Source organism: Mirounga angustirostris, unplaced genomic scaffold, assembly GCF_029215605.1.
Source record: "Mirounga angustirostris isolate CCGP_5_RB_7025 unplaced genomic scaffold, mMirAng1.0.hap1 SCAF_6, whole genome shotgun sequence".
NCBI lineage: Eukaryota > Metazoa > Chordata > Mammalia > Carnivora > Phocidae > Mirounga > Mirounga angustirostris.
Window position 1 is genome coordinate 67453965 of NW_026991714.1, and position 14300 is coordinate 67468264.

Sequence of the window (14300 nt, forward strand, 5' to 3'; positions counted from 1 at the left end):
CCTCTACCGACTTTTCTTTCTGTGCCTCCTCCCACAGTGCACCTCACATCAGGCTGCTCCTGCCCCGACTGTCACCACGTTCTCTCAACAGGTGTTTACTGAGCCTGCCCGGCCTCCACTCCTTGTAACCACCAAGTTCCCTTCTTTCTGCTACTCTCCGCTTTTTTGTCTGTCTCCTTTGTGACCAGCAGCTAACCTTTTCCTTTCTCTCTGGCTATTCCTGAAGTGAAAATGTCCCTCAGTCAGAAACTTAATGTGAGACCACCCATGTGGACGAGTAGGGAGCTGTAGCTGTTTATAAGTGTGCGGGCAGAGGAGGGAGTCAGGTGGTGGCGGTGAATAGTACATTACAGTGTCATACAACTGAATCATGGCTAACATTTCAGAAAACGACTTTGCCTCCATTCCTAACTTAGATTAACTGATGCTTACCCAGGGTTCATGGTGACAAATACTGCACAAGACATGTTGATACGAATTTCTTTTCCTTCCAGTACAAACCTACAAGACATTGGAAGGGGTTCAGAATGAGCACCCCCCAAAATGTGCCACTTCATTATGTGCATTATTTTTAGCTGAAGACAATGAAGGCCCAAAAGACTCAGAAAGAGCTTTTTAACTCCCCCCTTTAACTGTTTCTAAGAGTTTAGACAGAGGGATGGGTCCAGAAAGACAGCTCTCACCAGAGACAACTACAGAGAATATGGGCCGGGTGTGGTAAGTTGTGGGGAGCTCAGCAGGCCCGTTCATTCAAATTCCTCTCTGTCCCGCTGTCTCTGCAGGACACGACAAATATTTGTTCACCAAACATTTACTCTTTCCAGTTCCCTGTGACTTCTCTTTCTTCCCTTTGTAGCCCCAGGCCCCTTCCCCCTTCTCCTTAGCTCAGGATGGCATACAAACCTTAATTGCCTGTCTCTGAACCTCTCATATCTGTGTGAGGCTCATGTATGTACACAATTAACCTTTTCTCCTGTTAATTTATCTTATGCCAATTTAATTAATAGACCAGCCAAAAGAACCGAGACAGGTAAAGGAAAAATTTCCCTCCCCTGTCCATTATAGTATTCATTACTAAGAGAACTGTTTTTTCTAAGTCAAACTATGTTAAAACAATAAGCGAGTTTGGGAACGTTCCTAAGGCTGTGTTACACTTAAATCCAAACAGCACATGCTGGGAAAAAAAATAATTTTAAAAGGGGAAAGAAGAGGGTCATCTTGAGCCAAAGTTGTGAGCCCTGCTGGGGTTCAGATTTTTTTTTAAAGATTTATTTATTTATTTGAGAGACAGGGGGAGAGAAAGTACGGGTGGGAAGGGCAGAGGGAGAGGGAGACAGAATCCCAAGCAGACTCACAATCCCCTGAGATCAAGACCTAAGCCAAAACCAAGAGTAGGATGCTTAATCTACTGTGTCATCCAGGTGCTCTGGGGTTTCAGATTTATTTGATCATGTCTAAAGAGTTTGTGGGGCCTAAGGCCAGAAGGCAACCACCTGAATAACCTGACTGAACAGAGAAAAGAATCCAAGGAGACCCTTGGACACAGAATTCTCCCTGGGTGACACCACAGAGCAAAGAGTGGCCACGGCACAGAGTTCTTGTGTTAGCACACAATGCAGCCTGCCCCCAATTCCCCAATCAAATAATTTTGGGACCGCTGTGAAGTAGCACCTTGGCCTGGAGATTAGGGTCCTATTGTCAGCACCAGAGATAGGGACCATGGAGAGAAATGCTCTGGTGACCTTACGGACAGGTGAATCCAGTGAGGGTGGTCGAAGCTGGAAAGGAAAAACACTGGGAACAGAAGCTGAGGACTCCCTGGACAGAACAGAGGAAAGCCTGGCAGACAGTGAGGCGCATTTGAGAACTGGTGACGTGTGGCCTCCTGTGACCCCCACTTACACCCACAGATGTGTGAGGCCTTGCGACACTGACTCTCATGGTGGGAACAAAATCCTTGAGAGTAAAGCCAGAAGTGAGCGTCCATTAGCCTGAATTAGAAATATGGGTGGGGGTGGCGCCCAGCTGGCTCAGTCAGAGGAGTGTGTGGCTCTTGACCTCGGGGTTGTGAGTTTGAGCCCCACGCTGGGTGTAGAGATTACTTAAAAAAATAAAATTTTTAAAAAAAGAAATATTAGATCGTAATAGAAATTTTACACCCACAAATTCAATTATGCCCATAAAGTAAATCATGTGAGTTCCTGAATTTTTCTGAAGAGAAAAAAATTTTGCTTAGATTAGTAAATGTTAGTAATCCTAACATACAAATATTATTTTTACAGGATTTTTTAAAAAATAGAAGTATATTAATTCAGAGTAATGGGATAAGAGAGGCTTCAGGTATGTGGCCAGTATAATTTGTTTTTTAAAAAGCTGTAGAATTAAAGAAAAATACTTCAGTTTCTTCAAGTGCAACATCATAACATGGAAAGGTACTAAGGGAATTTAAACCCCGAAGTAAAAGTAACTGGATATATCTGTGACCTGTCCTGGTGGCCCAGAGACCGTTCCAAGGCTGGATGGGAGCCTGGGTACCCTAGGCTGGCATGAAGGTTAGTTACATATGTTTGCATGGTACTTGCCCAGCAAAGGAGACATCCAAGACGTCATTCCTTTTGGTCTGTGTTTAGAAAGAAAACAACACCCAATCCCTTCTTGGAGAAGAAATATCGAACATTAAGTGACCAAACACATCCACCCTGTACCTGACAGAATAGCTGTCTTTTGCTGCCTTGATTGTGAGGATCTGCGACGCAATCACCGAGAGGACCTGCACATCAATCCAATTGAACTCATCCAAACAGCACCACGCACCTGACTGCACCAGTCCAAAGAAGAATTTTCCCATTATCTTGAAAACAATTACACGTGGGTGAAAGCTTTCCGTAGGCCTGGGCTCCGTGCGGCTCCGCAGTTTCCCTGAGGCCAGTGCACGCCCTCCCCGCCCCCCCCTCCCCCAGCACACTGGGCACAACCACGGAGCGCCCCTGGCAGGTGCAGGGCAGCACGGCCTGTCCCCCAGCATGGGGAACCTAGTGATGCCTATGTGCCGGCAGCTGAAACCAGCAGAACGCTGTAGGCCCAACACAACACATGTGGATGAATACGGGCAAGGGAATGTCTGCTCTCGGGGCAGAGTGGGGAACACACACCAGAGCCCCTTGGGCCCAAGACACAGAAGCCGGTTCTTCCCACTGGCTGTGGGAATCAGGTCATGTCTTGCCTGAACATTTTGGTATTTCATTTATCATGGGGTTTCTGGCATTAATTTTTTTTTTCAAGATTTATTTATTCATTTGAGAGAGCGAGAATGAGAGAGAGTACATGAGAGGGGGGAGGGTCAGAGGGAGAAGCAGGCTCCTCGCTGAGCAGGGAGTCTGGCATTAATTTTGATTCTAAAAAAGTATTGCATTAAAAGATAATTTATCTTGATTAGCAGGTTTCTTGGCTCCCACTCCACTGCTCCCAGCCCTGTTCACCCCACTGGAGGGCAGTTCCCAGGGAGGAAACTAGGGACCCTATGTCTTAACAATACTCATGCAAACAGCTGATTTATGTTTATTGATATTTTTAATGTGCTGAGCACAAACTGAAAACGCAGGATCTCACAGGTAATGTGCTTTTAGCTGCCAATACAATGACTGTAATAAAAGGTAAATGGTTTGACTTAACATGCACACCAAAATAAATGGGAGTGTTTCGAAACTTTAAGTAAATCTGTGACTGGCACAGAGGTACAGGACATTTCAATAAATATTTCAGAATGTTATGAGCTATGTCTTTGGTAATATGCCACCAAAACAAAGTAAGGCTGACATAAAATTGTAATCATCAATACAAACCCTGACTCAAATTTCTGTGTTAATTATAATAGCCTCATTGTTCTTAATGATTACCTTTTCAGTAAATAAAAGTATAGGGTTAGAACTTATAAAATAAACTTAGATTAATAGAGTAGTACTCTATTTTTTAAATAAATTCATGTTCCATATCAGATTTTGTTTGGAAAAATCCCCCTGTCAAAAAGTTTGAAAACCACTGTCTTAAGAAGTAGTTCAGTTGCATAAAAGCAAATTGCATGGTGTTTTAAGTTTCTATTACATTCTAAGTTTCTATTCTATTAATTTAGAAGAATTAATAGCATTTACAGTTCTGTTAATACTTAATGTCTCTCTAAGGGAAATATTTTTCTTGTTCTTTCAATCCTTAATAAATTATTTCTTTTACGTGCACAATATTTTTTTCTTGCATGTATATGAATAAGCTTTACCTTATAATCCAAATCCTCAAAACAGCTGAAGACCACACAATGTTTGCCTAAGGACTGAGAAACAAAGAAATTATTTTAAAAGATCTCTTGAATTATGACACAAAATACTAACACTAAAACTTCCAGAGTAATGCCTTTACTCTTTTGAGAAAACTGCAATTTCCAGATGAATTACATACCAAATTTAGAAATTTACAAATCTTAGTAGAGTATAAATGCACATACACTATTAGTTAGGTTGATTAGTGCATGGAACACTAAAGTCATGTTTTTAAGACACGTAAATGAATAAAAAACTAAGAAAAAAAGCATTTCAATGATGTCGTTCCAGGACATCCAACTATATCTTCCACTTTCATCAGTTACTTGTCTCTCCCTGTGTCTGTCTATCACACACACACACACATACACACGACCCCAGGTTGAAGTCTGTGTGTAGCTCAAAATCACCCATAAATGAAGGGCAGGATGCTACCATTCACTCATCAGTTAGCACAGTCAAATCCCAAGTAAACAGAAGAATACTTGGCCTGCAGAGGTCCCACATCCCAGCACACAGCAGACATGTAGTGACTGGATGAATTACATGACTTAACAAATGTGGTAAGGTGTTTGTTAAAAGTTACGAACATCTTAATAGCAGGAATGGTGTAAATTTAAGATACTGTTAAGGTTTGCGTGACCAGAACAACCAGTATTTTTGGCTACCGAAGCACTTACTTTGGCTAGATCTTTGACACTCTCCGTTTTGCCCGTGCCGGCAGGGCCCGCAGGGCAGCCTCCAAGATTCAGGAGCAGTGCTCCGGTGAGGGTGAGCCAGCACCTGTTAGTAAGGGGCGTAACAACCAACCGGGGAGTGCAGCCCAGGTACTCGTAGCCGTACGTGAAGCTGGCATCTCCTTGAGACACGTAGCACAACTTCTGTTTGTCATTCCATTTATACTGCAAATGCCTGAAAACAATATTGTAAGTGTGCATATTATTTGGGCAAAATTAGTTTTAGTTTTCACATGTAGAAACATAACAAAGATTAACTGGGATGTTGACTAAAAAAAACAAAAACGTTAAAACAAAATGAAAAGCGCTATGGACAGTTCATCAGTGACGATGTTAGACATGAAATATTAGAACTCCGAATCCTACCAGCATGAGAGCAATTTCCCCGCGAGGAAAACAGTCTCACGGAGTCCTGCTGCTTTGATGTGATGTGGGCACTGCACAAACAGAGGATTTATACAAGAATCATCCCCAAGAAGTGTATTATGGTTTTCAATAAAGATGTGGCTCAGACATTGTTCATTATAACCAGGATCCTGACTACAAGGGTAACTCAGAGAGATGCTATTGTGGTATTTATCTTAGGAACACTGAGAATCGTGTGGCTAACCGTAAGTTTTCTCCTCTATAAGGCTATGAGTAAAACTTGCAACCCAGTTGTAGCTTTAGAGTATGTATTCTTTTTCCCCAGATTTACGGAGATATCGACCCAGACCTTAGTGTTAGTTTAAGGTGTACAACATAATGATTTGATATATGCACATACTGTGAAATGATCACAACAGATTTAGGTAACATCTATCATTCACATAGTTATGAATTTATTTTTCTTGTGATGCCATCATTTAAGATCTGTCTTAGCATCCTTCAAATATACAATCAAGGATTGTTAACTATGGTCACCACACTATCCATTACATCCCCAGAACTTATTTATCTTGTAACTGGAATTTGTTACCTTTGACCTCCTTCATCCATTATCCACATCCCCTGCCCCTAGCCTCTGGCAACCCCAATCACTTCTCTGTTTCTATGAATTCAGTGTTTTTGGGTTTCACATATAAGTGAGGTCACACATTGTCTGACCTATTTCATTTAGGATAATGCCATCAAGGTCCATCCGTGTTGTAGCAATTGGCAGGACTTCATTTTTTTATGGCTGTGTGATATTCCATTCTATACATGTACATTTTCTTTATCCATTCATCAGTTAATGAACGTCTTGGCTATTATAAATAATGCAGCGATGAACATGGGGTACAGATACCTTTTTGAGATAGTGATTTTACTTCACTAGGGAAAATACGAAGAATTGGAATTGCTGGATCATATGGTAGTTATAGTTTTAATTTTATGAGAAAATGCCATACAATTTTCATAGTGGGTGCACCAATTTACATTTCCATCAATGATGTATAAATTTCTCTTTTCTCCACATCCACACCAAAATTTATTTCTTGTCTTTTTGATAATAGGCATTCTGACAGGTGTGAGGTGGTATCTCATTGTGGTTTTGATTTGCATTTTCCTGATGATGAGAAGTGCTGAGCAGTGTTTCCTGCACCTGTTGGCCATCTGTATGTCTTCCTTGGAATATGTCTATTCAGTTCCTCTGCCCATTTTTTAATCCCCAAAAAATTTTTTTTGCTATTGAGTTGTAGGTGTTCTTTATATATTTTGGATATTAATCCCTTAGTGGATGCATGGTTTGCAAATATTTTCTCACATTCAGTAGGTTGCCTTTTTATTTTCTTGATGATTTCCTTTCTTGTTCAGAAGCTTTTGGTTTGATGTAGTCCCACCTGTTTACTTTTGTTTTTGTTTCCTTTACTTTTGATGTCAAATCCAAAAATTATTGCCAAGACCAATGGCAAGTTTACTGCCTTATGTTTTCAAGTAAGAGTTTATGGCTTCAAGTCTTATGTTCAAGTCTTTAATCCATTTCAGTTGGTTTCTGGGAGTGGCATGAGGTAGGGGTTCAGTTTCATTCTTTGTGTGGGGATATCTAATTTTCCCAGCATCATTTATTGAAGACACTGTCCTTTCCTCATTGTATATTCTTAGCTCTTTTGTTATATATTGGCCATATACGTGTGGTTTTATTTCTGGGCTATTCTGTTCCATTGGTCTATGTGTTTGCTAATGCCGTACTGTTTTGATTACTACAGCTTTGTAATATAGCTTGAAATCAGGAAGTGTGATACCTCCAGCTTTGTTCTTCTTTCTTAAGACTGTTTTGGATATTTGAGGTATTTTGTGGTTCCATACAAATTTTAGGTTTTCCTATTTCTGTGAAAAAGGTCACTGGAATTTTGAGAGGTTCTGCATTGAATCTATAGATGACTTTGGGTAGCATGGGCTTTTAACAGTATTAACTTTTTCAATCCTCAATCATGGGTTGTCTTTTCATTTATTTGCATCTTCTTCAATTTCCCTCATTAATGTCATAAGAGTTTTCAGTGTACAGATATTTCACCTCTTTGGTTAAATTTATTCCTAAGTATTTTATTCCTTTGGTGTAATTGTAAAAGGGATTGTTTTATTTCTCTTTCTGATAGTTCATTGTAAGTAGATAGAAATACAACTGATTTTTGTATATTGATTTTGCATTCTGCAACTTTACTGGATTCCTTTATTAGGACTGTCAGTTCTTTGGTGGCATCTTTAGGGTTTTCTACACATATGTCATCTGCAAAGAGAGAGAGTTTTACTTCTTCCTTTCTAATCCGCATGCCTTTTCTTTCTTCTTCTTATTTAACTGTTCTAAGATCTCCAGTACTACGTTGAATAGAAGTGGGGAGAGTGGACATCCTTGTCTTGCTCCTAATCTTTAAGAAAAAAGCTTTCAGCTTTTCACTGTTGTGTATGATGTTAGCTGTGGACTCCTCATATATGGCTTTTACTGTACTGAAGTAAAGGAATGATAAACTAAAGTAAAAGCTATCTGCTATCCTAAGACCCAGGATTTGTTTTATGATTCAAGTACTAAATCATCACTTAAATTTTAATTTCCAGAGCTTTACTCACCCTGTTATTCTTCCCCTAGAACAGGGGTTCCTAAACTTGCCTGATTTACTGCACCTGTAGTATATCAGTAATTTTTTTCTTGATTACTCCAGTCAAAAGAAATACTTCACAGTTAATTTCATTAATTTTTAGGCCCAAAGCAGTTTAAAGGTATTTTTGTCTTAATGAACTTGGTAGCTTATTTTTAAAATATATACAAATAAATTGAAAAGAAATGAAATTTTTATTTCATTCTTGAATAATCACCGTTACTTACTAATGGGATGTGTGTACCTGTCGTGCACTGCACAATTTCTCAAACCCTAGAATCAGATAGGATACTGTTAATTTTGTTTCCTATACCATGTTTTCATTTAGTGCTTGCTTTTTTATCAGAGCAACTGCCTAAAACATAGCTTTGCAAGAATAAGAAATCATCATTATGATGATTCTAATGCTTAATGGTCTAATGTTAAACTTGTCAACTACTCTGAACTACAAGTTTGCTTGGTGTCTGACACATGATACATATCCCTCTGAGTCCTTCAAAAGTTTAAAATGTTTTGCAGTGAGAACTCAACTCTTTGAATTCCTATGGGGCCTTGGGGCACTTTGGCATGCAACTTGGGAACTGTAGCCCTAGAATCATAGATGCTCACAGAGTTGATTAGAATCATGTCTTTCCTATTTTACTTTTCTAAGTATGCTCTTCCACCTGTCATTTTCACTTTCAAAGAGAGTTACTAGAAAGTAATAATGACATACTGAACTTTTGGGTGATGGTTCATCAATACAGCATATTTCTTTGGCAATTAAAAGTGGTATACAGTTAGGAGGGCGGAGCAAGATGGCGGAGGAGTAGGAGACCTGGATTTCATCTCCTCTCAGGAAATCAGCTGGATAGGGATCAAACCATTCTGAACACCTACAAACCCAACAGGAGATCGAAAAAAGGAATAGCAACAACTCTCTGAACAGAAAAGCAACCACTTTCTGGAAGGTAGGACGTGCGGAGAAGTGAATCTGAGGTGATATTCGGGAGGATAGACGGCGGGGGAGGGGCCTCCGGCCGCCGCTTCTGGCAAGTGATAGAGCCGCGGAGCACAAAATCGGAACTTTTAAAAGTCTGCTCCGCTGAGGGATGTCACTCTGGTGGCTAAGCGGGGGGTGGAACCCTCTGGGACAGTGTGGTCTCAGGACCCTCGGGGTCACAGAAAGACCGGGGGTGCCTGAGTGTGGCAGAGCTCCCAGGTATCGGACCAGGGAAGCCGGCTACAGAGACAGAGCCGAGGCGCAGGCTCTCAGCTCAGGGTTGCCATAAACCGTGATCCGCGGCGCAGTCGGGCCCCTGCTCCTCCAGCAGGGACCCAACAAGCAGCAGATCCGGGGAGACTCACCTTCCTCCCCGGGGAGGAGCCGCACGGGAGTGCACCGCAGGGATCTGCTGGGTTTGGAGACTCCACCCGGTGTCGGGTGCCAGAGACAGAACCGTGCGGTCACGGGCCGGGTGAGCACGGAGTGCGGCTGGAGACCGGGGAGACGGGAGTGACTGGCGGCTTTTCTCTGGGGGCTCACTGAGAAGCGGGGCCCCGAGTTCTCGGCTCCTCCAGGGCGGAGATTGGGAGGCTGCCATTTTCACTCTCCGCCTCCAAAGCTGTACGGAAAGCTCGCAGGGAACAAAAGCCCCGGAGAGCAAACCCGAGCAGATTACTTAGCCGGGAGGGGGCAAGGGTGGGGCAATTCCGCCTCCGGCAGAGAAATTTGGAAGCCACGGCAACAGGCCCCTCCCCAGAAGATCAGCGAGAACAGCCAGCCAAGACCAAGTTTACCGATCAATGAGAACGGCAGAACTCCAGTGCTAGGGGAATACTGCACATAGAATTCACGGCTTTTTTACCATGATTCTTTAGTGTTTCAAAGTTAATTTTTTTAACTGTCTTTTTTTCTTTTTTTTCTTTTTGAATTTTTCTATTTCCCTTTTTCAACCAACATCTTATCAATCCCTTTTTTTAAAAAAAACATTTTTATTTTTCATTTTTAGAGTCATATTCTATCCCTTCATAGTAGTTACCCGTATTTTTGGCTTATATATATAAGTTGTTCTCTCTTTAAAATTTTGAGATAGTTTCCTCTAACAGATTAAAATATACCCAAAATCTCTCGTATATGGTGTTTTCTATTCCCCTGCCTGATCACATCCTCTCCCTTTTTTTTTCTTTTTTCTTTTTTTAAATCCTCTTCTTTCTTTTTCAAACAACTTCTTATCAATTCCTTTTATAAAATTTTTTATAATTTCCATCTTTACAGTCATATTCCATCCCTTCATCATGTCAACCCTTATTTTTGTACATATATAAGTTTTTCTTTCTTTAAAATTTTGGGAGGCACTTTCTTCTAAAAGACCAAAATACACCCCAAATCTAGTGTGTGGAACTGATCTATATACCAGCCTGATCATATTTGATCACATTCTGTTTTTGTTGTTGTTGTTTTGTTTTGTTTGTTTTTGTTTTTGTTTTTGTTTTTATCTTTATCTTTTTCTTTTTTTTTTCTTTCTCTTTTTTCTCTCTTTCCCTTTCTTTTTCCACTGCTTCAGGTCTTTTTTGATTTGTTTAGAGTATATTTTCTGGGGACGTTGTTACTCTGCTAGCATTTTGTTCTCTCATTAATCTATTCTCCTCTGCACAAAATGACAAGACAGAAAAAATCACCTCAACAAAAAGAACAAGAGGTAGTACCGACTGCCAGGGACCTACTCAATATGGACATTAGTACGATGTCAGATCTAGAGTTCAGAATCATCACTTTAAAGATACTAGCTGGGCTTGAAGAAAATATGGAAGTTATTAGAGAAACCCTTTCTGGAGAAGTAAAAGAGCTAAAATCCAACCAAGTAGAAATCAAAAAGGCTATTAATGAGGTGCAATCAAAAATGGGGGCACTAACTGCTAGAATAAATGAGGCAGAAGAGAGAATCAGTAATATAGAAGATGAAATGATGGAAAATAAAGAAGTTGAGAAAAAAAGAGATAAACAACTACTGGATCACGAGGGCAGAATTCGAGAGATAAGCGATACCATAAGATGAAACAACATTAGAATAATTGGGATCCCAGAAGAAGAAGAAAGAGAGAGAGGGGCAGAAGGTATAATGGAGCAAATTATAGCAGAGAACTTCCCTAATTTGGGGAAGGAAACAGGCATCAAAATCCAGGAAGCACAGAGAACCCCTCTCAAAATCAATAAAAATAGGTCAACACCCCGACATCTAATAGTAAAACTTACAAGTCTCATAGACAAAGAGAAAATCCTGAAAGCAGCTCGGGAGAAGAGATATGTAACCTACAATGGTAGAAACATTAGACTGGCAACAGACCTATCCACAGAGACCTGGCAGGCCAGAAAGGACTGGCAGGATATATTCAGAGCACTAAATGAGAAAAATATGCAGCCAAGAATACTCTATCCAGCTAGGCTGTCATTGAAAATTGAAGGAGAGATAAAAAGCTTCCAGGACAAACAAAAACTAAAGGAATTTGCAAACACAAAACCAGCCCTACAGGAAATCTTGAAAGGGGTCCTCTAAGCAAAGAGAGAGCCTAAAAGCAACATAGACCAGAAAGGAACACAGACAATATACGGTAACAGTCACCTTACAGGCAATACAACGGCACTAAATTCCTATTTTTCAATAGTTACCCTGAATGTAAATGGGCTAAATGCCGCAATCAAAAGACACAGGCTATCAGACTGGATTAAAAAACAAGACCCATCGATATGCTGTCTGCAAGAGACTCATTTTAGAACCAAAGACACCCCCAGATTGAAAGTGAGGGGGTGGAAAACCATTTACCATGCTAATGGACACCAAAAGAAAGCTGGGGTGGCAATCCTTATATCAGACAAATTAGATTTTAAACCAAAGACTGTAATAAGAGATGAGGAAGGACATTATATCCTACTTAAAAGATCTATCCAACAAGAAGATCTAACAATTGTAAATATCTATGCCCCTAACATGGGAACAGCCAATTATATAAGGCAATTAATAACAAAAGCAAAGAAACACATTGACAACAATACAATAATAGTGGGGGACTTTAACACCCCCCTCACTGAAATGGACAGATCGTCTAAGCAAAAGATCAACAAGGAAATAAAGATTTTAAATGACACACTGGACCAAATGGACTTCACAGACATATTCAGAACATTCCATCCCAAAGCAACGGAATACACATTCTTCTCTAGTGCCCATGCAACATTCTCCAGAATAGATCACATCCTAGGTCATAAATCAGGTCTCAACCGGTACCAAAAGACTGGGATCATTCCCTGCCTATTTTCAGACCACAGTGCTTTGAAACTAGAACTCAATCGCAAGAGGAAAGTCGGAAAGAACTCAAATACATGGAGGCTAAAGAGCATCCTACTGAAGAATGAATGGGTCAACCAGGAAATTAAAGAAGAATTAAAAAAATACATGGAAACCAATGAAAATGAAAACACAACTATTCAAAATCTTTGGGATGCAGCAAAGGCAGTCCTAAGAGGAAAGTATATAGCAATACAAGCCTTTCTCAAGAAACAAGAAAGGTCTCAAATACACAACCTAACCCTACACCTAAAGGAGCTGGAGAAAGAACAGCAAATAAAGCCTAAACCCAGCAGGAGAAGAGAAATAATAAAGATCAGAGCAGAAATCAATGAAATAGAAACTAAAAGAACAGTAGAACAGATCAACGAAACTAGGAGCTGGTTCTTTGAAAGAATTAACAAGATTGATAAACCCCTGGCCAGACTTATCAAAAAGAGAAGAGAAATGACCCAAATCAACAAAATCATGAATGAAAGAGGAGAGATCACAACCAACACCAAAGAAATACAAACAATTATAAGAACATATTATGAGCAACTCTATGCCAGCAAATTAGATAATCTGGAAGAAATGGAGGCATTCCTAGAGATGTATCAACTACCAAAACTGAACCAGGATGAAATAGAAAACCTGAACAGACCTATAACCACTAAGGAAATTGAAGCAGTCATCAAAAATCTCCCAACAAACAAAAGCCCAGGGCCAGATGGCTTCCCAGGGGAATTCTACCAAACATTTCAAGAAGAATTAATACCTATTCTTCTGAAACTGTTCCAAAAAATAGAAATGGAAGGAAAACTTCCAAACTCATTTTATGAGGCCACCATTACCTTGATCCCAAAACCAGGCAACGACTCCATCAAAAAGGAGAATTACAGACCAATATCCCTGATGAACATGGATGCAAAAATTCTCACCAAAATACTAGCCAATAGGATCCAACAGTACATTAAAAGGATTATTTACCATGACCAAGTGGGATTTATCCCTGGGCTGCAAGGTTGGTTCAACATCCGCAAATCAATCAATGTGATACAATACATTAACAAAAGAAAGAACAAGAACCATATGATCCTCTCAATAGATGCAGAAAAAGCTTTTGACAAAGTACAGCATCCTTTCTTGATCAAAACTCTTCAGAGTATAGGGATCGAGGGTACATACCTCAATATCATAAAAGCCATCTATGAAAAACCTACAGCGAATATCATTCTCAATGGGGAAAAACTGAGAGCTTTCCCCCTAAGATCAGGAACGCGGCAAGGTTGTCCACTATCACCACTGCTATTCAACATAGTACTGGAAGTCCTAGCCACAGCAATCAGACAACAAAAAGAAATCAAAGGCATCCAAATTGGCAAAGAAGAAGTCAAACTCTCACTCTTTGCAGATGATATGATACTGTATGTAGAAAACCCAAAAGACTCCACCCCAAAACTGCTACGACTCATACAGGAATTCAGTAAAGTGGCAGGATATAAAATCAATGCACAGAAGTCAGTGGCATTCCTATACACCAACAACAAGACAGAAGAAAGAGAAATTAAGGAGTCGATCCCATTTACAATTGCACCCAAAACCATAAGATACCTAGGAATAAATCTAACCAAAGAGACAAAGGATCTTTACTCAGAAAACTATAAAATACTCATGAAAGAAATGGAGGAAGACACAAAGAAATGGAAAAACGTTCCATGCTCATGGATTGGAAGAACAAATATTGTGAAGATGTCAATGCTACCTAGAGCCATCTACACATTCAATGCAATCCCCATCAAAATACCATCCACTTTTTTCAAAGAAATGGAACAAATAATCCTAAAATTTGTATGGAACCAGAAAAGACCCCAAATAGCCACAGGAACGTTG

General features: G+C 40.1%; 1 protein-coding gene across 1 annotated transcript in view; it reads right to left on the bottom strand.

Moving 5' to 3' along the window:
* DNAH14 (dynein axonemal heavy chain 14) overlaps positions 1-14300 on the bottom strand; it is a 341596-nt gene that overhangs the window by 179876 nt on the left and 147420 nt on the right. The window contains exons 31-34 of the mRNA XM_064595530.1: positions 4991-5222; positions 4271-4324; positions 2706-2851; positions 433-501 (exon numbers count right to left, since the gene is read on the bottom strand). Of these exons, the coding sequence (XP_064451600.1) occupies positions 433-501; positions 2706-2851; positions 4271-4324; positions 4991-5222 (501 nt within the window). The remainder of the gene's footprint in view (positions 1-432; positions 502-2705; positions 2852-4270; positions 4325-4990; positions 5223-14300) is intronic.